The sequence below is a fragment of the Trichoderma breve genome, chromosome 2, assembly GCF_028502605.1.
Source record: "Trichoderma breve strain T069 chromosome 2, whole genome shotgun sequence".
Classification (NCBI taxonomy): Eukaryota; Fungi; Ascomycota; class Sordariomycetes; order Hypocreales; family Hypocreaceae; genus Trichoderma; species Trichoderma breve.
The window spans coordinates 5,581,153-5,604,093 of NC_079233.1; the positions used below are offsets into that span (position 1 = coordinate 5,581,153).

The following is a 22,941-nucleotide window of genomic DNA, read 5'->3' on the forward strand; positions in this document are numbered from 1 at the left end:
ACCCAAGCGCAGTGCAGATCTCTTAGCTTTCTTGCATGCAGAGCGTTGATATTCATGATTGTTCATGTATGTATTCGCAATGCGATCAACTCACCGCCGCTTCAAATTAAAATCTAGATGATGCCCGAGTCAGCATCTGCCTCTGTGTTACAGCTTTCAATGAGGATACTCGTATACCAACTTTAATCGTTCATATCATCAAAATGAATCTTGTACCTGGTACTTCGACAATTCCACGCATCCCCCATCTGCAGCAATTCGGCAGCCCTGGAAATTAGCTTCGGGTGGCGTCAGGGGTAAACCAGCGCCCCACCTCTGAAACGCAGCGCTAGTGAATCTCCAAGCTCGGCGTCTGTTCCAGGTTCCATGCAGTTGGTGAACTTCTTCCATTGGCCTAGCCATGAGACACTTGAAACGCGCGGTACAGAGCCAAGTCAGAGCTCGGCGTCTTGGTCCTCTGCGCTGTGCGACAATGCGATGCAGAGCTCTCGAACGTTGGAATTTAAGCTATATTTTGTTGGTTGTTAGCATTGAGCTTGGGCGCGGGTTGCAAAAATAAGCATTTGTTTGTTTTGCTGTTTGTTTACCCGTTTGGGCTGTCTGGGCGTTGGTGGCTTGGTACATGTATCAATGGATTTAAGCTTGATCGTGAGGTCATGTTCGTATTTGGTCAAGTCGTTACGACCATCTTCAGCCATCGCGTCGAGCGGCATAAACACCACACCGCAAATCCTCCGAGCAATCTACTTGATGTTATGGCACGCATTGCACATATCCAGTATCACGACTACGACATCGTGGGATATCTTTTGCACAACAGAGATAGAACCATGAGGAAGAAGATCGTTACCACAACCAGTAAGTGTGGTCAACTACTGCAGCCATCAATGCCTTTCCCCGATGCTACAATGCTTAAACGAATGGACGTCTATAAAAGCAATCTGCCCAATCATATATCCCGATAGTATCAAGCATAGTGCATCAAGATGCAAGTCACCGGAACGTGCCTTAACTTGCTGCCAGAAGTGGAATAACAGCTGTCATAGACACCCATGGCTTAAAATTCTGGCACCCTTGAATCCATCCCACTCTCGTCTTCCCCACACCTCACGCTCGGCCCCGGCACCAGCCAGGGCACGCCCTGACAGGCTCCAGGCCCATATGCAAGCACCTGTGCTCCGTGGTGTTTGAGGTTGAGTGAGCAATTTCCGTCCGCCAGCGCATACGAGCTCCTTTAAAACAACGTGCATGCATGCTTCTTGGTTGTTTCGCCTCATCACGGGGCCACAATGCCTGATTCCATGCGTGCAAATCATTACGAGGTTCTCTGTCAGTGACCACGCATCAATATAGTCTCGGTGATACTCGGGCAGATAGAGGCTAGAACACACATATCACGCACGGCCTTGGTTATAATCACCGCATACCTGTAGTATTTACAAGTGAATTATCTCCCTGCATGTATATACCGGCAAGAACAGGGCAAACGTCATGTACTGCTCGGGCCTCTCCATTACAATATCGTTCTGTGGGAGGGGGCTTGGATAACCCTAAAACGCGGTGGCTGTTTGTACTCAATACAAGGATCTACCTTGACAACCTGTAACCCAGACTCCGTAGCGGAAAGAGTAGTACCAGTATGATCCAAGGCATGGTTCTCAACCTTGATTTAGCTTGTGATGCCTCTGCGGACATCTACGAATAGGCAGTCGTGTAAGGTACGATGCGCAGTCCAGCCGTCTTGGCTCTAACATTCCGCGTCTCGGATGACACTCTTACGCCGGGTCAAATTAAGCATAAGAAGAAGCTCCATGATGGCGCGACTTGATTCAATCCTGTCAATTCGGCCGTCGTCAAACGCTGGGCTTGATTTCAAGATCAGCCATGCCACTTTTCGCCTTGTGCGCCAGCGAAGGATTCTTGGCGATGGCATCTGCAACAGGGAGGCTTGGCCGTTTGGTGGATGGTTCCGTCTCATGTTTACTTTGGAGCCACGGTACAAGTAGTTACCGGCAGCTCTTGTTTCAAGCGGCGCTTAAAATAAACCAGTGAGAGATTTTCATCATATTTCGTACATTTTCAGCTTTAAAAAGATGATGTCCTGTTGTGTAGGAATAGATGTAGTCGTTGGATATGAAACCCCTGCTGCCGTTGGTCGTAGGAGTTGCTTCTTGTAGATACGCGTATTCAGCATGGTATCGACGTTGGTGCACCGCATTCGGCACATGTACGGAGTACGTATGGAAGGATAAAATCGTAAGATAACTTAGGTAGCGACTAGGCAGTCACAATTTTCTATATGCTGCTACGGTCTGTTAGTATATATTGTCTACCAGTACACTATCATGGTTACCCTTTTGTCAGTTGAGATTACGTAGTAGTATATCAGGTATATGCACCCTTCAACATTGAAAGACGGCTCTTGAGTTCAATGTTCTCTAAACAGTTCTCAGGAAACCTGGCTGCTGGTTAATCACTGTATTTCAGTTTACCCACTACCGGATAGCCAACTGTGTGTACTCGACCTTTGTTCCACCCACCATATGCCTGTCAAAAAGGAAGTAGTTTGGTAAAATCTCTGTAATCATATTAACCTACCCTGTATCTCGAGATGGCGATTAAGTTTGCATATTCATTGAGGCAATGTGGAATAGCTCTATATACTACCTGTTGAAATATTGCCAGTCATATCTCTGACAAGCGAGGAAGCAGTTAGTGAATCCGTTGTGTTGGTCTTCGTGGCTTTTACGTAGATTGCCCCAGCCCTGTCAAAATTGAATAATGATATCACATGTCGACATCAACTGGCGAATACGTGTATTTGCCAACCTCGATGCAGATATCTAGAAGTGTCATCAGATTCACACGCGCGCTTACAATCATACAAATAGAGAGATTGCACTCTGCATTTTTAGGATGAATTTTCTTTGTTTTTCTTTCCTCATCAACTTCGATTTGTTCCGTTGATGCACGGCACATTGAGGCTCCCATCAACTACTAGCAAAGTGGAGCACTGAAATTGGCCCGTCCTAGTGTATGCGAGCTACCGAGACGTCGGAAATTCAGTAATTAAACATGGAGCCAAAGGGCAGATGGCGCTCTAATCACGATTTGACTGCTTACTGAATATCACCCGACCTTTGGGCAGTTCTAGCTCGTGTTGACCAACGGTGTTCCCGACAGTTATACGGAAGGCCTTGAAGTCACCAACGGAAAATCCACAAGGCGGAGTGCATCTGGCCAAATGACGGGAAATTGGAAGATGGAGGCGTGCTTAGGTACGGTATGAGACTGGTCGGTTCAAGTACCCATGGTGTATGAATCAATGCCTATTATGATTTGATGTGCCATGTCCTATTTACCCAAGGTACTCGTTGAGATGGAGGAGATATTTGTCACGAGGGTGAGCAAGAGAAACTGAGCACAGTGAATCGAATCTGATGTCTTATTCTCTCCCAGCTGTTGTCTTGGAGAGCAATGACTTTTGTCTTGGGCGGCATAATATTGAGGTGGGGTAATTTTACTTGCAAATGAAATGTCTTTCAAGAGCCAATCAATCCTTGGCAAACGAAGAGATTGGCTCAGCGCAACACGCAATACGGCGCAAAAGCAAAAAAAGAAAAAGAAAAAAAAAAATATGAATGAACCCGACCTTTTTTCTTTCGTGTGGTGGTTGGCGTTATTTTAGTGGCTTGCCGCCTAATCGTCATTTTGGAGCTGCATGCAATTCCCCGGACGTGCCTTAACAGCCACTGAGCGCCATCCGTCGTCTGACGGGTTTTGATGCCCATTAAGTTGCCTCCTCATTTCAATTTTTTCCCTTCCCTTACCAAGCACTTTTGTACGTCGGTTTTCCTTCCCTCTCCTTGCAGTGCCGCAGTCTACAGTGTTTTCTGTCTTTTTCGCCCTTCTGGCCCGTTGGCTACGTCTCCGCTGCGAATCTGTCATTCTTCAGCTCGTGGCCACCCTGTTGCATTCCTGTCCAGGCGAGACAAGAGACTCTTCCATCCTCCATCGTCTGGCCCTTCTTGTTCCTGCACCGCCCCCTCTGTCGCTTGCAATCTCCGTATCGGCACGCGAGCACGAGACCGGGTGGGCGTCGCGTAAAGTGCCAGCAAATCTCATCTCGCCGGGCCACCCAAACTGAACCTGAACCTGTATCTGCGCCCATTCTGTGCAACATCTCTCCATCTGCTTCCACCGTCGCCCGAAGGGACACCACGAGCCCTGTGAAGACGTTTCCTCCTTAGGCATTGCTTGGGGGCGTACGGCTGCCCACGAACTAAGCCTGGAAATTGACTGCCGACTGGAAAAAAACGGCTGACGACGCCTCATCATCCAACCATCCTTCGCCGTGAAATGCGTGTCTTGTCGTCTTCGTCGAACTACCAATCAACAATTTGAATAGGTCTACGCAGCATGGGGGAAGCCATGGATGTCGCAAACTGTGACGACGCAAAGAGCGTTCGCAGTCTGAGGATGGATCTGGACGAGAGGGTCGTTGAATGTCAGGAGGATGTCGAGATGCGGCCGGACGACTCCGACGACGGCAGTTTCTCCTCGCTCATGACCACATCCATGGTAGCGACATTTCTCAACACTACCTCGAGTCCCGTTTCTCCCGGCCCGTCAAGCCCATCTTTCCAGATGGCCAAGAGCACGTCTTTTGTTCCGCCCGCGCGGCCCAGTAGTACGCCGTTCCCACATCCCGAAACTCGAAGCCCGCAAATCTGCTGCCTGGGGGATTCAGAGTCCTGCCCCGACGCCAGTGGCTGGGACGAGTCGTCGACCGAATCCGTTGACGCTGCGGCCGCAAGTCCGCCTGCGCGGCATTTCGAACAACTTCCCACCGAAGTCCATGAGGCGATTCTCGATCACATATTCGGATACTGCGTGTCTGCTACGTCGAGAAGCACAATGAGGATTTCCAGTTTGACTAGGGGGTGGAGCACGGCACTTCGCCATTCGCGGAGGCGGGAGCTCACTGCATTAGCTCTGGTCAACCGTGTATGGAGTGTCTTGGTCCAGCAGAGGCTATTCCGGCACATCAAGCTCAAGGCGACGCTTGATTCCATCAACAATGCTATGGACTTTTTGGTTGAACGACCCCATCTTTCGTCGTATATCAAGCACATTGAGATTTGGTTTCCCGTTTTCCAACCGACATACGGACCGTTGGCGTTGTCGAACACTCTCACATTACCCACCGTAACGACAGATGGGCTGACCAATGCCACATACACATTGCCGGGGAACAACTGTACCCTTGAGCAAGTGTTTCAATTCGTTGCCGCCGCGCTTCCCGAGACCAAAGTACTCACTCTGGAAGGTGGGGAACGACGCAAGGCTCCCCGAGTGGTTCACTTTGACATGAGGATACCGGGCTTGGCAGCGGAGGATCGGCAACTTCTTCCTCTAAGCTCGGTGACCACTTTGGTAACCAAAGGCCAGTGGAATTTGATGAGGGATGGCGATGACTTCAGAATCCTCATGGAGGCATTGCCTAATCTGGAAGAGTGGCAGGGATCTTACAGCAAGCCGAAATCTAAGAGTTATATCACAGCCTCAGATTTCCTGCCGCTCTTACCAAGCCACGTTACAAATCTTTCACTCTGCATGGAAAGCGATTATCGACGAGAAGGGGTGATGCCAGCTTTTTACTACAAAGTGGCACAAAAGGCTCACCTCTGTGCCAGCATGGCCCGAGTCTTACCATCGTTGGAGCACTTTGCTTACACTGGTCGTGTTTGCCACCACTTCTTTGATGCAGCAATGCGATTAGCCGATCCCCTGACGACGAAGCTCAAATCCATTGATATCACCGTCAAGAATTGCTGTCGTCAGTCCTTCAGCTTTCACGACTCCGGCTCTGGAATCCAGGATATGGCATTTATCGAGGCGTTTGAGAAGCTTGTTGTTTCTGCGGTCCGATCGATGGATAAGTTCAAGGGGATCGAGTACTTGAGGATTCGATTTGTTGATCTAGGTTTGTTTAACCGGCCTGTCATTTCTCACCAAAGGCAACTGCTAATATCAGGGCTAGATTCCGTGTTGCCACCGTTGAACCCGTATTTCCTCATGCAGAATGGGAAATGCACTGGGGTCTGGAGTGACTACATCATCACTGAAATGAATAGGGTTCGACCTAATACCACATTTCCCGGATTGAGCGATACCTTTGGAAACATTGTCTACAGCAAAGATGGCCGGATGATTATCGCGCCTGAGCCATCTAGACCACGCATCACCTCTCTTAAACTGTCTAATTATCGATCACTTGCCACTCGAATTACCATTCAGTAACTACGTGATGAAATTTTGTCAGCTGGAGAGATCATATCAAAAGCCACTTGCACTGGGAATATTGAGCAAGTATTTTCTCACTTTTATTCCAATGGAACACAAAAAACAAACCGAAAAACTATCAAAAACCATTTATGGAACAAATACATTGGCGGAAAGGCAAACAGAAATGTCATCTCTTCTTCTATTTTTAAGGCGTTTGCAACTCTTTTATCACACAGCACGAAGCGAGGGTTATGGGATCTGGGTTCTCAAGTTTTCGTCCCGCGATTTTTCTACTTCTTGATTTTTCATACCCTGGGACAGTCAAATAATGCGAAACACAGCTCGGAGTTGGTTTGTTAAACTCAGTAATCATGGATATATGGGGTTCAGGGCTGCAGTTGGTTTTGATGTTATTGTTGCTTAGCATTTTGCTTTGGTAGGGTAATTCTGGGGGGGTTGGCAAAGCACGGAGGAGGGAGATGGGGGCTCTGCAATGAGATTGAGATATATCTGGGTGAAGTAAGGTTGAGATACCCGTAATGAAATATTTGAGATTTATGCTACCAATGGCCTGACGCAACTACATTCGTTTTATATGGTGACCTACAGATGTCTCTTACTTGCTGAGGTCTTGCGGAATGCTTCTTGTGATGCACTTGACACTGGTTCTTAGGTCATTCATGTGCTAACTTTGGTGATTGTGCAGAATATGAAGTGAAGCTGCAGCCTGACCGCAATGAGCTGGATATTGTCGTCCTAGTCGTTGTTCCATGTTTTCTAGTATCACCACTCTTCTATACTATCTCTACTCTTCTTTACTATCTGGTATCAAGAAGATACTCATCTGATACCTCCTCATTTCATTGTATAATGTGATATGCCGGATAGCTACTCCCCCCAAGACCCATCAAGCCATCAATACAGAATTCCGCAAAACGATGCTAACTTATATCAAGATCGCCCTCGGGCAGAATCTCGCCATCACCGCCTAACGCCAGCTGCAAACACTTTGGCCGCACGCCTCCGTGCGTGCACCTATAAATGCCCTTTAAATAGTTCTACAACTTTCCTTCTCCTTCTCTCTTCTCTCTCCTCCTCATTTTCCCCTCTCTCTTCCAAGCCTCCAACCACGCCATCTATTCTGGTAACCATGGCGCTCATGATGGCTACGAGGCCTTATCCCGAGCCAACTGGTTGCTTTATAGATGGGGAACCTTGTATCAGAACAAGCTTCAAGGTGCCGGCAAAGTGGCCTGGCAAAGACGATAAGGTCGCCCAGATGTATGTTGAGTGCCTGGAGCCCATGGTGGTCCGCCATAGGGATCCCGTCGTCCTGATCCACGGTGATTTTCACCATGGCATCGTAAGTCATTAAGTACTTAATAAACCGTTGATATGATCTTGGGCACTGACATGTTCCAATATAGGTTTGGTTCACAAAGCCCGATGGTAGCCCGGGCTGGGCTGCCTTTTTCCTCAAGAGAGGCTGTCGCGTGTATGTCGTTGACTTGCCGGGCAGCGGCCAGTCCTACATACCGAATGATTTCGATCTTTGTTCCGACTTCATGGATGCTGAACAGAAGATGAGCGAGAAGAGCGTTGAGAATCAACTTACTGCTCCCGAGAGGAACATCGTTGGAGGCACTGCCGCATGGCCAACTGCTGGTCTGCACAACAAGTGGCCCGGAGTGAGTTTTGTCCCAACTTCAGAGGCTTGGAGTCAATTTATCTAACAGCACAGCAGACTGGCCAGCGTGGTGACCCGGCCTTTGACGAGTATATGAAGTCTCAACAAGTTCTCTTTCTGCAAAAAGCGGTCCGTCAAAAGCTTGCTCAAAATGGCCTCTGCAGTCTTCTCAAGGCCATCGGAAAAGCAATCTTGATTGGACAAGGAGCTGGATGTACAGCGGCCTGGCTTGCCGCCGATGCGATGCCGGAAATGGTTGCCAAGGTGGTTGCAATCGAGCCGGCTGGACCACCTGCTGCCAAGGCTCACATTAACCACCATGGGGGCCGAAAGTACAGCTCGTGGCTGAGCAGAGACGATAGCATGCGAAAGTACGGGCTTGCGGATGTTCCTTTGACCTTCAACCCGCCGGCAAAAGAGCCACCTCAGGGCCCTGCTCTGGATCTCGAAGTCCGCCAACATCCCAACAACTCGGGTTGCTATATGGCCCAGAAATACGTGCCAGGATGCGTGGTTCCCACAAAGGATGCGCCACTCAAGTATGGACAAGAATCTGTACCACAGCTGGTTCAGCTTAAACAGATGGATCACGCTGTTTTCACTGCTGAGGCGAGCTCTCATAGGATGTTTGACTGGGCTACCGTGATGTTCATGAGACAGGCTGGTGTCTCGGTGGATCACTTCGATCTGGCACAGTTTGGAGTCACTGGAAACGGGCACTTGATGTTCTTAGAGACGAACAGCGATGAGATTGCTGCTATGGTGGCTGGTTGGACCGGGATGCCTGGTGAATACAAGCCTGAATCTTACGCGGTTATTGATATCAGCCAAATCCATGACCAAGACGAAAAACAAAATCAGGAGCAGAATCAAGAGCAGGGCCAGGAGCAGAGCCAGGAGCAAGGCCACGACAAAGCGCCTCCTCAAGCTGTGGAGGCCTTTGAAGCTACGCAAGAAACGTCGTTGAAACGTCCTCGAGGTCGAGATGATGATGGCGACGATAATTTGCCTGCTACAAAGCGCTTGGACGCTAACACTGGTCTTCAATCCCCCCAGGCTCAAACCACAGAGAGTTCAACTCTTGCTTCTCTTTCTGTGGAGCCACAGTACATCCAACCAGCGCTGTTGCTTCAGTACAATGCAAGCTACCCCAGTCCAGAATGTGATGAGCCACTTCTTCTGAACGAGGATGCTCTTTTTGCCGAACTAATTGATTTCCCGGCACCACAAGATGAATTGCCTGCCCTTTAGAGGCACAAGCGACAGACGAATTTTACCTGGAGAAAATCTACATGGAGCAATTTAAGGAGGCACAGAAATGCTAAGAATGGGATCTGAGTTCGATGGGTATTTGACTATGGGTTATTGGCGTTTTGGGGACACGTACTTCTTTTCAGATGGTTTTCAGATGGATTTGATCTTACTTTGCTTGGGTCGATTCTTTTTTTCTATCACATGGGCTATTATTGCGCAGTATCGGTTTCGGGAACATATCAGGTTATGGCGATTAGGAATAGGAGTAGACATCTATCATCCCAATCTTATGAGTATCGGATATTAAAGAGATGATGAAGTGACAGAGGATGCCCATGAACCACTCTAACAAGGCCAGTCAAGAGAGTTTGGATATCTCAAATTTGGTCGTAAAGACGTAAATAAAATGGCCTCTCTCGAGACACACAACCTTGTTGAGTGCAGAGCAGCGTATTATATAAAAATTTGTTGTGTGGTAGATGATCCCATTGTTGAGCGCTAATGATCGGTCACTAATTTCAACATAATCCGTATCTTCCAAAGTGTCCACCAACGATGATTCCCACATGAGAGAAGATGAGCTTTGAATACGTATTTGTTCATAAAAAACAAAGTAGAAAGTAAAGAGGAGAAAAAGCCGCCATGAAAAAGAATTCATCATTCTGATAATGTAGAGATGGCCTCCAACGGGACCAGGCAACAAAACATCAACAAGACAAAACCCGAACACCTCATTTTCCTCACACAGGCGATGAAGGTCGGGGATCGTCATCTTTCATGTCAGGAACCCACCCCTTAGGCCGTTCACTGCCCCTTACGACAAGACCATAGCCCAGCTTCTCGACCTTGTTGATGCTCTGCCGCATAACCTCCATCTTGTTACGAAAATCCTTGGTCGGGATCTGAGGCAGCAGCTCAAACGCGCAGCCAAGCTCCTGTATGTCACTAAGAATGTTTCTGTCGTAATCACCAACCAGCTCACCCGATTGTGCCGTCGTGACCGTTGCAAACCGCATCAGCTCTCCAAACAGGTCAAACAGGCCATACATATAGTCATGCGGCGTCAGCACAACGTCGGCGGGAGTGGCTGCCTGCGTCTCTTCTAGCGTGATGACCTTCTGATGCCGTAGGTAGTGTGCGAAGGAGAGTGCCTCGACGAGCTCCTCCAAGCACTTCATGGAATAGCCGTAGCGATAGCGGTTGATGGACTGCACGTCAGCGGTGATGGTTGAGAGGAGCTTTGAGATTTCGCCAAGGCGTGTATCAACGTCCTGCTGTATCCCTTTGGGGAAATCTTTGTTGAGTTCTCTAACTCTGTAATGAAAGAAAATGAGCCACTGCTACTTGAATCTAGCATTGAAGTGAGATTTATGATGGTGATGATACCTTTGTAATGTGAAAATGCTATAGGGAAGACGGTTAGTAAACGGAGCAAGTAATGATTAACATCATATTCTCAGACATGAATTTACTGACATCTTCTTGCTCTGTGCCGTCACGTCTCTAGACACCTTGATGACGCGCTCCCTGCGATCGTAATGCTCGTCCAGCTCATCTCGGAAGTTTTCAAACATGGAATGGAACCTGCCCCGCGGCAAATCCTGCGTGGGCTTAGCACGAGCATTGCCATCGCGGTCTCTCTTGACGCCCCCAGCCATGTCTTGGTAGTTTTATATGCGAAGAAGGAAATATAATATGGCGAATTAATGCCTGTTGTGTTGTTGGTCAATGGAGGGTCTTTTCTGGCGGTTTGACTGATGGCATGTGTACCCAAAGCTTCAAGTTTGCCTTGCCATTGCTAGAGTGGTTGAGAGTGGAGACGCGGCCTGTCCCCAAGCAGCCACTAAAAAACCACAATTGCAGCGTGTGAGGTCAGAGCCCCATAAGAGCTAGAGCTCCAGTTTGAGGTCATGTACCGACGCCAGCTTATCCTCATATCACAGCTACCTCAGGCTCTGAATCTTCCTCCTCCATCCACTCTTGAGAGAGACGAAGATTCTCAAAGAAACTGAATACAGCCTTGATTCTCATTGATTTTCGCTCGGCTTGGTCTGATTTGGACGGCCCAGACCTGGAACCATGAGCCCGGACACCAATCCACCATCCATCGCAACACGCTGTCCTTAGAGCCGTCTATCTCATCGCCATCTTTATATCCAAAGCAACCAGCAACCTTCGCAATCATGTCTTCTTCAATTGTCTCCTCGTTACTCCGTCCGGCTCCCCTCTTCTCAATTGCTGCCATCCTCCGCCTCGTTCTTCTCCTCTACGGCACCTGGCAAGACGCCCACTCTGCCGTCAAATACACGGACATCGACTATCTCGTCTTCACAGATGCCGCGCGCTACGTCTCCAATGGCCTCAGTCCGTATTCCAGAGAGACATACCGGTACACGCCACTCCTCGCATGGATGCTAGTTCCCACCGCCAAGCCGCATCTCTTCTCCTTTGGCAAGGTCGTCTTTGCTCTGGCAGACCTGCTTGCCGGATGGTTGATCGTCAGGGTGCTAAGGAAGCAGAGGGGCATGAGCGCCGAGAGAGCCGGTGCATTTGCCGCAATATGGCTTTGGAATCCCATGGTGGCGACTATCAGCACCAGAGGCAGCTCCGAGGGCTTGCTGGGCGTTTTGACAATGGCCTTGTTGTGGGCTGTGGAAGGGAAGAGGATTGGAGTGGCGGGCTTCATCTTGGGGTTGAGCGTTCATTTCAAGATTTACCCCTTTATTTATGCTCCCGCGATTATCTGGTGGATGGATGATGAGCATCTGGGCAAGGGAGTATCTAAATCACCGGCTTCAATTGTTGACGCTGTAATCAAGTTCCTCTCCCCCCAAAGGATAAAACTCACCCTCATCAGCTTATCGACATTTATGGGACTCAACGTCCTCATGTATTATATGTGCGTCTCCTCCAATTATTCCCACCTTATCTTTCAAACCACCACATACTCGTCCATCTCCCGCTAATCAGCTATGTTACAGTTACGGCACCCCATTCCTCACCCACTCTTACTTCCATCACGTCACTCGCATTGATCATCGCCACAACTTCTCGCCTTACAACATCTTCCTCTATCTCGCATCCGCCGACCCATCGTCCAGCTCCCTCCATGCATTCCTGCCCCAATTGCTCCTCTCATGCCTCTTTATACCCTTTGTCATTGCCAAGAAGGATCTTGCCACGTCCATGATGGCGCAGACTTTTGCCTTTGTCACCTTTAACAAAGTTTGCACCTCACAGGTAAGCTGGGCTCAAGACCTCCATTTCGTGTACTAGTCAACTCACAGTCTTGTATAGTATTTCCTATGGTACATGATCTTCCTACCTCTCTACCTTCCCGGATCATCTATGCTTCGTGTCCCTAGCCGCGGCATCACGGCGCTTTTGCTTTGGGTTTTGGGCCAGGCCGCTTGGCTACAGCAAGGGTATGAGCTAGAATTTCTAGGGGTCAGTACCTTCTTCCCTGGCATGTGGCTGGCCTCATTGGCCTTTTTCCTCATCAATTGCTGGATATTGGGCATAATTATCGGCGATGGGGCAGAGAGGAATATTCAAAAGGTGCATGTGATGTAAATATAGCTTAGTAGAAGTAGCTAAAACAAGCGTCATTTTTGAGAATGCGCAATCTTCAATCATCAAGTGCCAATGAGCGTGGTAAAAAACGTTACGACGTCATCGCAGGAGAATATTTCATCAATCTGGCATATTCTGGACGAAAAAAAAGCCTTTCTCCGAGATCAGTTGTTTAATCAATATCTGGAGCAATTATAGAGCAACCAAAGATTCCATCATCCTGGCCAGCCTCAGCAAGCTTAAGCTATCGCCATGTCCGGCACTTTGCGGCCCCATTTATTTGACCCAACCCCATTGGTCATATTAAAAGCAAGCTCCATTTTTTCATTGCTCACGACGGACGAAGTCGCAACAACGTCGCAACGTTTAATTTCACAGCATCGCGAGTACTTAAATGCTGTGATCTGCCCGGCTTGGCGTCAAGATGGCCAATTCGATTGCCTCATAGCAGAAATTGCAAGCTTCAGCAAGATAGCAATTATTATTATATCCTCCATCTTGCCTTGAGCTACGAGTTACGCCTACAGCCAACAGCAACAACTAAACGCGCATAATACCAGCAATCATGGGTCTGCCAGCCATGGGTATTCCTATTCCCCTCTTCCTGGACGACGACTCAAAATGGCAAGCTGTCCAGTCACGCGATCCCGATGCCGACGGCTTCTTTGTCTACGGAGTCCGCACCACAAAGGTCTTCTGCCGTCCAACCTGCAAAGCTAGGCTGGCTCGCCGTGCAAATGTGCGCTTCTACGTCTCGGGAGAGGAGGCCAAGCAGAACGGCTTTAGAGCCTGCAAGCGATGTAAGCCCGAGGTGTTGGGCCTGATGCCTGAGGAGGAAGCAGTGCAAAAGATCCGGGCTTTTGTGCGGCATCAACAGGCTGTCAGCGACGGGAACCGGGATATGGGGGAGATGAAGATGAGCCTGAGTCAAATGGCGAAGAAGACGGGTTTGTCCAAGTGGCATTTCCACCGCGTCTTCAAGAAGTGCGTGGGCATCACACCCGTGGAATACTTGAAGACACTACGAGACATGGCCGCCAGCTTGAGTCCCGGGACTGGGAGTGAGAGTGGATTGAGCTGGACAGATCAGCTCGACCTGGTCCAACTCGACGACATGGACTTCGACTTTGGATTTCTCAACGACCCCTTGGCCCTCGACCCGAAAGCCGATTGCGCAGAAGTGCCAGCCTCGAATGCTTGCCCGCTTTTCACTTTGGACGATATCTTGGTGTGGCCGGAGAATTTGCCAACAAAGTAATTGCGACAGCTGACGAAGCATCAATCCTTCATGAAATACACATCCCGGCATTGGCTGTTATGCAACGGACATCGCGAGCAAGTATGAGCCCATATACTCTCGGGGTTCGGAGTTGGACTGCGGGTGGCGATTTGCGGACGGCATATTCACGCCGCAGCACATGTGACGAAATCCTCCAGCTCGGTCTACGAGGGACTTAGTCAGACGTCATTTCCCCGAGATTCCTTCGCCCCCCTTGATCCCTTATAAAAGAGATGAAGAAGAGAAAAGGAAGAAAACAAAAGAAGCTTGGTACGACAAGGGGATTCATTTCCATCTCGTACACAATTCACAACTGACGGAGAGCGGAGGTACAAGGGCCCGCCTTGGAAGCGTTGTCACTTCCCGATCGGGCAATTGGTTACTCGTCGCTGACTAAACCCTCAACGCTGATTGGCTCGCGCTCCCTGGCTGAGAATCCCGTCTCGCTCATGTTCAGTGAGATTGAAGAGCTTCAGCAGCAATTCAGGCCAAAGCTCGACCGCTTCAATCCTTTCCAGATAGCTCCGAGGCGGCGATTTCAAATTACAAGCTCAGCGATTGGTTCGGCCTGCGGGCGGAATGCGAAGGGAGCTCCATAAATACGCAACTACCGATCTCTTAGGGGCCGCCTCGATCTCACGAACCCAGATCTCATGATAATAATAAATATCTCCTGCTCGCCTTCACACACACGCTCAGCTCTACTTCACATCGCCCTGCCTAGCCATTGCTCTTCACAGCTACCATCTCAATCACTTTGAGGAACTATCTTCACCAACCGGACTTTTAAACAATTGAGGCGTCTTCTACAACGAAACAACAACCACTACAACATATAAGAGAAGAAAAAAAACCACAAAACACCATGTCTCAGCAACCTTCAGAATCATCACCTCTATTACCCAGAGAGCCCGCCATAGAGCAGCCCTGGGACACCAAATACCTAACCCAGCCCGACTCATCCTCAATAACCTCATCCGTCTCCTCAAGCATGGACCTCACAGACGTCCTCCGCGACGTCATCATTGGCTTCTCAGACGGCCTCACCGTCCCCTTCGCCCTCACAGCCGGCCTCTCCTCCCTCGGCAGCACAAAGCTCGTCATCATGGGCGGCATGGCCGAGCTCTTCTCGGGAATGATCAGCATGGGCCTGGGCGCCTACCTCGCCGCCGTCACCGAGCGCGACCACTACGACTCCGAGGAGAAGCGCCAGCTCACACAGGCCGGCTGCTCCCTGCCCCAGGAGCAGCGCGACGACATCTTCTGCATCCTGGAAAAGTACAACGTCTCCCGCGAGGCCGCCGCACCGCTCGTCGAGGAGCTGTGCAAGAGCCGCGAGCAGTGGATTCGCTTCCGCATGGACTTTTCGCTGCGCCTCGAGAAGCCAAACATTCACCGCGCGTGGATCTCCGGCGTCACCATGGGCCTGAGCTACTTCGTTGGCGGGCTGATCCCCATGATTCCTTACTTCGTCATGGACAAGGTTGCCGACGCACTCTTCGTCTCTATTGCTGTCACAGTCGTCATCCTCCTGGGCTTTGGATACGTCAAGAACTATGTCGCGATTAGGAATCACAAAGCTGGTCTATGGGGCGCTATCCAAACGCTGATAATAGGCGTCTTGGCTGCTGGAACGAGCTACATCCTTGTCAAAGCGTTGGACAGAACAGATGTATAAGGTGTGAATTTGGTTATTTGTAATATTATTCAGGGATTCATTCACACATAATGGCGTTGGTAGGATTGGGAGCGTGTGAGAGGGAAAAACAAGAATCATCACGCTGGCGTTTGGGGTATAATTAGTACAAAATCTGTTCCACCAAGAGATGAAGCAGCTTATTGCATGAATAATGAATGATAACTCTACTATTTGACAACTACTTACGCTGTATAATTCATCCGCTGTGCTACCATATTCATCCTCATGTTTCGCTATATACACACAGAAGAGGAGCATTTATCAGAAAATAGCCTCGCCGGCAGAGACAAATCTCCGAGAAAACCCCCCTTCTTCGTGTAGATTGCTCAGTCATCAGAAGAATCTACGGACGCATCGTTCTTCAAAAGGTGGCGGTTCTCCTTGACAATGTCCCAGTCTGGGTTACTGTCACTCTGGCCAGAATCATTGACATTGTTCCAGCCACGGCCATTGTTCCGGTTGTTGCCCTGATTCTGGTCATTATTTTGCTTCTGGCCACTGCTCTTCCTCAAGCCTTTGACCTTGCCCCAGAAATTGCGTACACTGCTTCCACGTGGACTTTCCTCTTCAACTTCTTGTTCCGTCACGACCGTGTCAAGTTTCTGAGAAAACAGCGAAGCAAGATCTTTTCCCTCCCCAACCTTTCGTAATATTGCAGCTACATCGGACTTGAGAGAATTCTCCAAAGCAGAATCTTTCTTTTCTTCAATCTTTGGTAGTGTTGCAGCTATATCGGACTTGGGAGAAGACTCCAAAGCAGAATCTTTATTTTCTTCAGTCTCTGGTAGTGTTGCAGCTTTACCAAGCTTGAGAGAAAGCTCTGAAGCAAAATCTTCTTCTTCTGCAATCTCCGGTAGCGTTGTAGCTGTGGATTCGAAGGAAGACTCCGAAGCAGAATCTTTTACCTCTGCAACCTCTGCCACCTCTGGTATCGTTGTAGCTAAACTAGACCTCCGAGAGGGCCCCGAAGTAGAACACCATTCTCCTGGAGCTCCCGGTATTGTCGTAGCCATGCTAGACGGTCGAGAAGGCTCTGAAGTAGAATATCTTTCTTCTGCAGGTTCCGCTATTGTTGTAGCTATGCTAGACCTGCGAGATGGCTCTAGAGTAGAAACCGTCTCCTCTCCAGCCTGTGACTGAGTTGTAGCTGTGCTAGATGTGAGAGAAGGCCCCAAAACCAAATATTTTGCTTTTGTAGGCTTCGGTCGGGTTAAAGCTATACCGGCCTTGAGAGAAGGGTCTGAAGAAGAGTCTGCTTCCTAGGCATCCTCTGATATCGCTGTGACTGCACCGAACACGAGAGAGGACATCGAAGGATCATCCACTGACACTTCAGTATCCGGAGGTTTTGGAGTTGTCTCAGAGTCGAGAGAGGGCGGTGAAGAAGCAACTTCCACATCCACATCCGCATTAGCATATAGATACCTCACAGTTTCCACAGGTAGCTGGAAGGAAACTCTTGGTCCTGCCTGGCTAACGCCAGTGCCCTCGTCAACCCTTGGATGTAGATTGCTCTGCCCGACAGGTCGTGGTCTCGCCCTCTCGAATTCGAAAGAAGGCAGCGCAGGAGGACCATCGCTTTGTACTGCAGCCCTCAGACGTCGGTTTCTCGCCTCGATAGCTCGTAGACTCCTCACTCCCACGAATTCCGAAGACGGCAGTGCAACAGCATCTGGTTGTACCACAACTCTTGTCATCTCAATGCTCTCAGGCTCGGTCTGAATAGCCACATCATCATTCTGGGGAGGAGCGAGTCGCCAAGATCTGCCAAAAACATCAGCATCAGCTCTTATACCTGACAACATGGATAACGGAAACACAAACTGGAGATCATTGAATTCCCATAAAAACTGCGTAATACCAATGTCGCTCACGGTAAGGAACGCTACAGAGACAGCAAAAGTTAGACAGGGAGATAGAGAAAGGCACAGTCAACTTTGATCGGACTTTTGCTTTCAGAGAACCACCGCAAGCAAACGAAAGCAAGGGGACTGCCCACCTAAAACATTTCGGCCAACCGAACCCAACGGCCTCGTCCGCGCCCAAATGAATGTGATGGCGGACAGCATAAAGAGCTTCGACATCACATTTATGACGAGTAAAGAGTCGATCGTTGCAGGAGCACGAAAAAACGCTCTGATTTGCGTGAAAATCGTTCGTTCGTCCCTTGCAAATTGGGCCTGTAGGCGTTGGCGCTCTCTTGACGGCGGGTTTGGTTCAGCCATTTTCGCTTGTTTGCAGCGGTGTGCTGTTTGATAGGATGACTTGCGTAGGTTTTGAATGAGCGTATGAAAGGAGGTGAGCAAGTAAATAAGTCTGAGTGGCGATGCTTGAGGTTGGTGATCTGAGGAAATATGTTAATACTACAAAGCGTGTAATAGGCTGAGATTAGATCACAATATCGAGTCCTGTGAACCTTCCTCCTTTGAATTTGTTGCAAGTGGCTTGGAGAAGCAAAGAAAGGAGCGTCCTGACTCACTTGAGCAGAAAAGATGAGCGGTCGTGCTATTGGCTCAGAGAAAAGAACTACTATCTTCATAATGTTGTATTCATGTTATCCGCTGATATCCTAAATTGGCATCGCTGATGATTCTAATATACAGGCAACCCGTAGAAAAAAAATACCCAATACCTCGGGATTGCCTCCCCAGTGGCGGGTGCTGAAGGAAGAGAATCTACTCATTAGATAATTCCAAAACTACTATACGAGCAAATTTGGGGAGCTTTTTCCATGACTAAGGGATGCAAAAGTCTATCCAGCTGCCGAGATAATCCAATCTGTTTCCCTGGTGCTCCTGGTTCTTGTAAATTTCCTCAAACTCTGCAAAGTTGAGTCTGCCCCAACCTCCTCGCTCAGCTCCTTGCTGCTCGGCCAAGTTCAACTTCTTCCACCGCCGCAAAGTTTTGGGCGATGGCTCACTTGACATCTTTTTTGCAGCTGATGGCTTGGCCGAGGCCGGTCTGGTCTCCTCCTTAGAGGGCTCCTTGTCCTTGCGCTTGGAGGAAGATGGTGACTGGCTTACAGGGACTGGTAGATCGCTGTTCGGGCGGAACTGTGGCAAGGTAGGGTCACGGTATTCGTCTTCGGTTTCGTGCTGAGGCTCAGACTCGGATTCAGTCTCGCTCTCGCCCTGATCCGAAGAGTGCTCAACAGCTTCACCAGCAGGGTCTTCTCGCAGGATTTCCTCAACGATACTGATCTCCACAGCATTCCTAGGCTCCTGTTGGTCGAGCATGTATCCCGATTCTTCTAGGAGTTCCTGGAGCGTCTTATTTCTAGGAGACGCCTCTGTGTAGATTGTTACATCTTCCTGCTGGCTGCCATTGCCGGTTTCCGCCTTTTCATCCGCTAGACTTACAGCATCGATGGCAGCCTTGTACTTTATTCGTTGCTCCTTAGTTGCGGCTGCTTGGACCGCGAGGTCCTCAGCTTGCTTAAAGATAATGTCGAGAAGCTCATTGAACGCTTGTTGTGTGACCTGGTATAGGATCTCCTTGCCGGCATCTTTTTCGGCAACAGGAATTCCCAACCCCGCCCAGCGTTCCGGCTGGCTTGTGAAGGACGTAGAGCGTCCAGGCCGGCTTGCATAAGACTCCGAGCTGTTGGACCCAGATTCTGAATCGCTGGCATCTTCTGCAAATCTGACCTTGGAACTGGAGCGTGAGTGTGTTGACGTGCGATGAGGGCTGGCTCCTTTTGAGCTTTCGCCCATGATGCCAGATGTCTCAAGGATGTCTTCTTCGTCTTCCCATTGCGATGGTGCCTCTCCACCTTCTTCTTCGTCCAGGTAGAAGTGTCTCCTCTTCCACCGTTCATGGAGTTGTCGTCGAGCCAAGTCTTGACGTCGCTTTGTCATTCTGGGACCATGCTGGCGATAGTGGGATACATAGCTTGCTCTGATTTCACTTTCGGTGGGGTTTCTATCGGTCCGGAAAATACTAGTAAAGGAGTCGTGCCGTTGCGATCCGGAAGATTCGGGGTTATCGTGATCCTGATCCTCATCTGCTTCCTTGTCGTCCGTTGTTCCGTCTTCCGATGTCTCGTCGGTTGCGTTATCGTCAGGCTCATTGTTACCCGCGACTGCTCCGGGCAGCTCATCGAGGGTAGCAGGCGGGTGCATCAAAGCCAAAAAGTATGATCGGTCAACATCATTGGTAGTGAGGGTGCGGACCGTACGCCAGTTGGTGTCAACATCATCAGTGGGTGGCATCCGTCGACGTGAATACGGGTCAGTGTCGTAAGCAAAGAGGTTGGTCAGAATATCATCTCGGTCTGCTGTGTCGCTGCTGTCGCGCACAACGGCCTCCTCCATTCCGGGCTCCAGCTCAACGTGGCCATCGGGATAAAAATTCTTGCCGCTAAATGCCAGAGGACCATCGGCTGTCGGAACTCGTCCTTCACGTCCGAACAGACTGCTCAGGGGCTGACGACTAGCGACTAACTGTTGAGCCTCGGAACTAGCAAGAAGCTGATCTTCAAGACCGTCTAAGATATCTTTGTGCATTTGCTTGTATAAGACATAATACGCCCGGAACATGCGAAGGAAGTCACGCCTGTCAACGTAGCCGTCACTGTCAAGGTCGTATCCATCAAAGACTTTCCTCAGCTTGTCTTTCCGTTTGCGATAGGATAAGCCACGTAGAAATTCGGAAAACCCAATTAGATCATCTTTGTTGTCGTCATAAAAGGCAAACATCCGGTCGTGAATTAAATTTGGAGAGGCATGGCGCGAGCCACCCGTCGGTACAAGGCATCGCTCAAACGTCTTGCGATCCATGGCTATGCCAAGATCACTGGGATCATCTCTCCATTCAGTATTTGCCATGAACGTCCACTGTTCCCAGAATGCCTCGAGTTCCGGCCGTTCGAATCCCGTTTCCCTTGTGAGCTTCGTGATCAGAGGTCTAGGCAGATTACGCCTACAACTGTCAGGATCTCCTGTGTACCACACTGGCTGCATCTGCCTGGGACCGAACGGGGGTGCAGGTATCCGGATTTTGTAAAAGATGTGTGTCTTGATGTGTACGCCTTGGGATTCGCACGTCTCGCAGAGGTCAAAGTCGGCACAATTGGCACATCGGTAGCGAACACCTCGAATGGGAACCATGCCACATGAATTACACTGACATCCTCTGTGGACACAGCCATTTCGTTTGGCATTATCCTCCGAGACGCGGAACAAAAGACTGACGATATTGTGGCCAGCTCGCTGCTGGGGAGGGTAGTTGTTAGGATCGTTCCACCATTCATCATTATTGGCATCTACAACGGTCTCGCCATCACCTACAGGCTGGGCGACCGGGACGTCTTGGTTTTCAGCATTGTCGGCGATTTCGGCGTTTTCGTCGCCGGGGACATCTGAAGAGGAAGAGCTCGAGCTCGGTCTATGTCCGCGAGATCGTCGTCGGCTACGGCGGATGGCGTTGCTTCTGTGGAGGCCGCCACCGGGCAGGACAGCCTCTTGCGCAGCGTTGATGCGGTTCTGGTAGGCATAATATCCGATCGAAGCTGTGGCGATGGCCGAAACGAGAGCAACGGCGATTCGCGGACGAGTCAGAGACTCGACCGATGGAGTCGAAAGCCACATGGCTATTGTTGTAGCATCGTGGCCACCAGCTTGGAAGAGGGCGGATGCTTCGCTGTGGCAACGATGGATGGTCCAAGATGGTCGAGGACAAGCGGCAGTTGAACGGATACTGGCACGAGCGCGGCAGCTGAGGGATGAGAGCCGCTCTCACTTGAATGCGCGATTGCGGCAGGTAGCACCAGCCAGGACGTTGTGTCAAGCTTGCTGAGTTTCTCAAGAGTTCAAGGTTGTGTGTAGCAGGCAGAAAACGATGCCGTGTTAGAAATCAGTCGCAGCTGCAACACATTGGATGTTTACAAGACTCCAGCCACAGAGGCTCTAGCGGTCCCCATAGCTCTTTAAGCAAAGCGGGTTAGCGCTGGCATCCCACCTATCAAAGCGTCGGCGACCGATCCGAAAGTTACGACCCTTGACGCATGTGGAGGGGCCATGGTGCGGTTTTCCAGTCGTGTGGTCATCGACAAAACTTGAGTCCGGATATATAGCTTTTGTTTCTGCTGGATTGATTGGATTTTAACGCAGCTTCAAAATATTATTGGAAGCTGTTTCGTTGAATACGCCTATCCATCTTCACCACATCTTTGCTATTCTTTCGCCAATCATGGCAGGTCGGCCGCCGGAATTCACCGGGCAGATGCCCTCGTCCTTTGACGACCAGTGCGTTTATCCCACACACTCAAAAGGCAACAAATCAGCTAACATGCAGCTTCAGGGAGCTCTACAATGAGGGTCCGATGCAAAAGGTCAAGCGCAAGCTCAAGGAGGAACCCCTCGTGCCTCTCGGTGAAGCCCCAATCCCCCTCAATGATAATCGCAAACCAGCATCGGACCATTGGCTAACCCGCGCGCAACAGGAATCGGTCTGACCGTCTTCGCCTTCGTCAATGCCTACCGCGCCCTCAGAAGAGGCGACTCCAGGCAAGCAAACAAAATGTTCCGCGCCCGTGTCGCCGCCCAGGGCTTCACCGTCATCGCCATGGTCGCAGGAAGCATGTACTACAACAAGGATCGTGAAAAGTCAAAGGAGCTGCGCAAGCTCAAGGAGGAACGAGATTCAGAGGAGAAGCGCCAGAGATGGATCCACGAGCTCGAGGTCCGCGACGAAGAGGACAAGGCGATGAGGGCGGCAATAAAGCAGAGACAAGCAGAACAAACAGGAGCCGCTCCTGCTGCTGAAGCGCAGACGCAAGGCACCGGAGGCGTCTTGGGCAAGATGGGTTTGTGGTCAAAGGGTGAAAATGCTGCGGCGGAGGCTCTAGCCGCTGAAGGATCTCTATCGGAGAAGAAGGCGAGGAAAGAGAACCCAAAAAGCTCCCTCGGCGCGCTGGGCGAACTCTATGGATCGAAGAAGGATGATGACTCCAAGAAATGAACCGTCCTCTGTTGACGGCCAGACGACTTGGAGGGGAGAAGAAATATGTATAAATCCCTTTCTCAAAAATTGTTTGAGCATGTACGATAGTTTTAAACAGGGGGGATGACGAATCACCCCTACTCTGGTTTTACACCCCAAAATGAAAGAAACAGCTTTGGCGGCTGCACCAGGTATCATTCTTTGTGTTCTATATGCTGC

The 22,941-nt window shown here is 49.9% G+C and overlaps 9 protein-coding genes across 9 annotated transcripts; 6 read left to right on the forward strand and 3 right to left on the reverse strand.

Annotated features, from left to right (window-relative positions):
• Nucleotides 1–4,431: 4,431 nt before the first annotated feature.
• T069G_03906 (uncharacterized protein) lies at nucleotides 4,432–6,303 on the forward strand (the record flags this gene model as incomplete). Its single annotated transcript, XM_056171116.1, has 2 exons — nucleotides 4,432–5,986; nucleotides 6,044–6,303. The coding sequence occupies 2 exons, from the start codon at nucleotides 4,432–4,434 to the stop codon at nucleotides 6,301–6,303; spliced, it is 1,815 nt and encodes a 604-aa protein (XP_056032008.1).
• Nucleotides 6,304–7,438: 1,135 nt separating this feature from the next.
• T069G_03907 (alpha/beta hydrolase family domain-containing protein) lies at nucleotides 7,439–9,226 on the forward strand (the record flags this gene model as incomplete). Its single annotated transcript, XM_056171117.1, has 3 exons — nucleotides 7,439–7,651; nucleotides 7,716–7,976; nucleotides 8,033–9,226. The coding sequence occupies 3 exons, from the start codon at nucleotides 7,439–7,441 to the stop codon at nucleotides 9,224–9,226; spliced, it is 1,668 nt and encodes a 555-aa protein (XP_056032009.1).
• Nucleotides 9,227–9,969: 743 nt separating this feature from the next.
• On the reverse strand, nucleotides 9,970–10,887 carry T069G_03908 (translin family domain-containing protein; the record flags this gene model as incomplete). Its single annotated transcript, XM_056171118.1, has 3 exons — nucleotides 9,970–10,543; nucleotides 10,616–10,633; nucleotides 10,706–10,887. 3 exons carry the CDS (start codon nucleotides 10,885–10,887, stop codon nucleotides 9,970–9,972), a joined length of 774 nt encoding a protein of 257 aa, XP_056032010.1.
• A 525-nt stretch (nucleotides 10,888–11,412) lies between these two features.
• T069G_03909 (mannosyltransferase (PIG-M) domain-containing protein) lies at nucleotides 11,413–12,802 on the forward strand (the record flags this gene model as incomplete). The annotated part of the gene is made up of 3 exons (XM_056171119.1): nucleotides 11,413–12,128; nucleotides 12,211–12,469; nucleotides 12,527–12,802. The coding sequence occupies 3 exons, from the start codon at nucleotides 11,413–11,415 to the stop codon at nucleotides 12,800–12,802; spliced, it is 1,251 nt and encodes a 416-aa protein (XP_056032011.1).
• A 565-nt stretch (nucleotides 12,803–13,367) lies between these two features.
• T069G_03910 (metal binding domain of ada domain-containing protein) lies at nucleotides 13,368–14,060 on the forward strand (the record flags this gene model as incomplete). The annotated part of the gene is made up of 1 exon (XM_056171120.1): nucleotides 13,368–14,060. One exon carries the CDS (start codon nucleotides 13,368–13,370, stop codon nucleotides 14,058–14,060), a length of 693 nt encoding a protein of 230 aa, XP_056032012.1.
• Nucleotides 14,061–14,946: 886 nt separating this feature from the next.
• T069G_03911 (VIT family domain-containing protein) lies at nucleotides 14,947–15,759 on the forward strand (the record flags this gene model as incomplete). The annotated part of the gene is made up of 1 exon (XM_056171121.1): nucleotides 14,947–15,759. The coding sequence occupies one exon, from the start codon at nucleotides 14,947–14,949 to the stop codon at nucleotides 15,757–15,759; it is 813 nt and encodes a 270-aa protein (XP_056032013.1).
• A 347-nt stretch (nucleotides 15,760–16,106) lies between these two features.
• On the reverse strand, nucleotides 16,107–18,005 carry T069G_03912 (uncharacterized protein; the record flags this gene model as incomplete). The annotated part of the gene is made up of 4 exons (XM_056171122.1): nucleotides 16,107–16,932; nucleotides 17,110–17,544; nucleotides 17,605–17,665; nucleotides 17,780–18,005. 4 exons carry the CDS (start codon nucleotides 18,003–18,005, stop codon nucleotides 16,107–16,109), a joined length of 1,548 nt encoding a protein of 515 aa, XP_056032014.1.
• Nucleotides 18,006–19,593: 1,588 nt separating this feature from the next.
• On the reverse strand, nucleotides 19,594–21,368 carry T069G_03913 (zinc finger, ZZ type domain-containing protein; the record flags this gene model as incomplete). Its single annotated transcript, XM_056171123.1, has 2 exons — nucleotides 19,594–19,649; nucleotides 19,721–21,368. 2 exons carry the CDS (start codon nucleotides 21,366–21,368, stop codon nucleotides 19,594–19,596), a joined length of 1,704 nt encoding a protein of 567 aa, XP_056032015.1.
• Nucleotides 21,369–21,969: 601 nt separating this feature from the next.
• T069G_03914 (hypoxia induced protein conserved region domain-containing protein) lies at nucleotides 21,970–22,740 on the forward strand (the record flags this gene model as incomplete). The annotated part of the gene is made up of 3 exons (XM_056171124.1): nucleotides 21,970–22,025; nucleotides 22,081–22,151; nucleotides 22,223–22,740. 3 exons carry the CDS (start codon nucleotides 21,970–21,972, stop codon nucleotides 22,738–22,740), a joined length of 645 nt encoding a protein of 214 aa, XP_056032016.1.
• Between the last annotated feature and the right edge of the window lie 201 nt (nucleotides 22,741–22,941).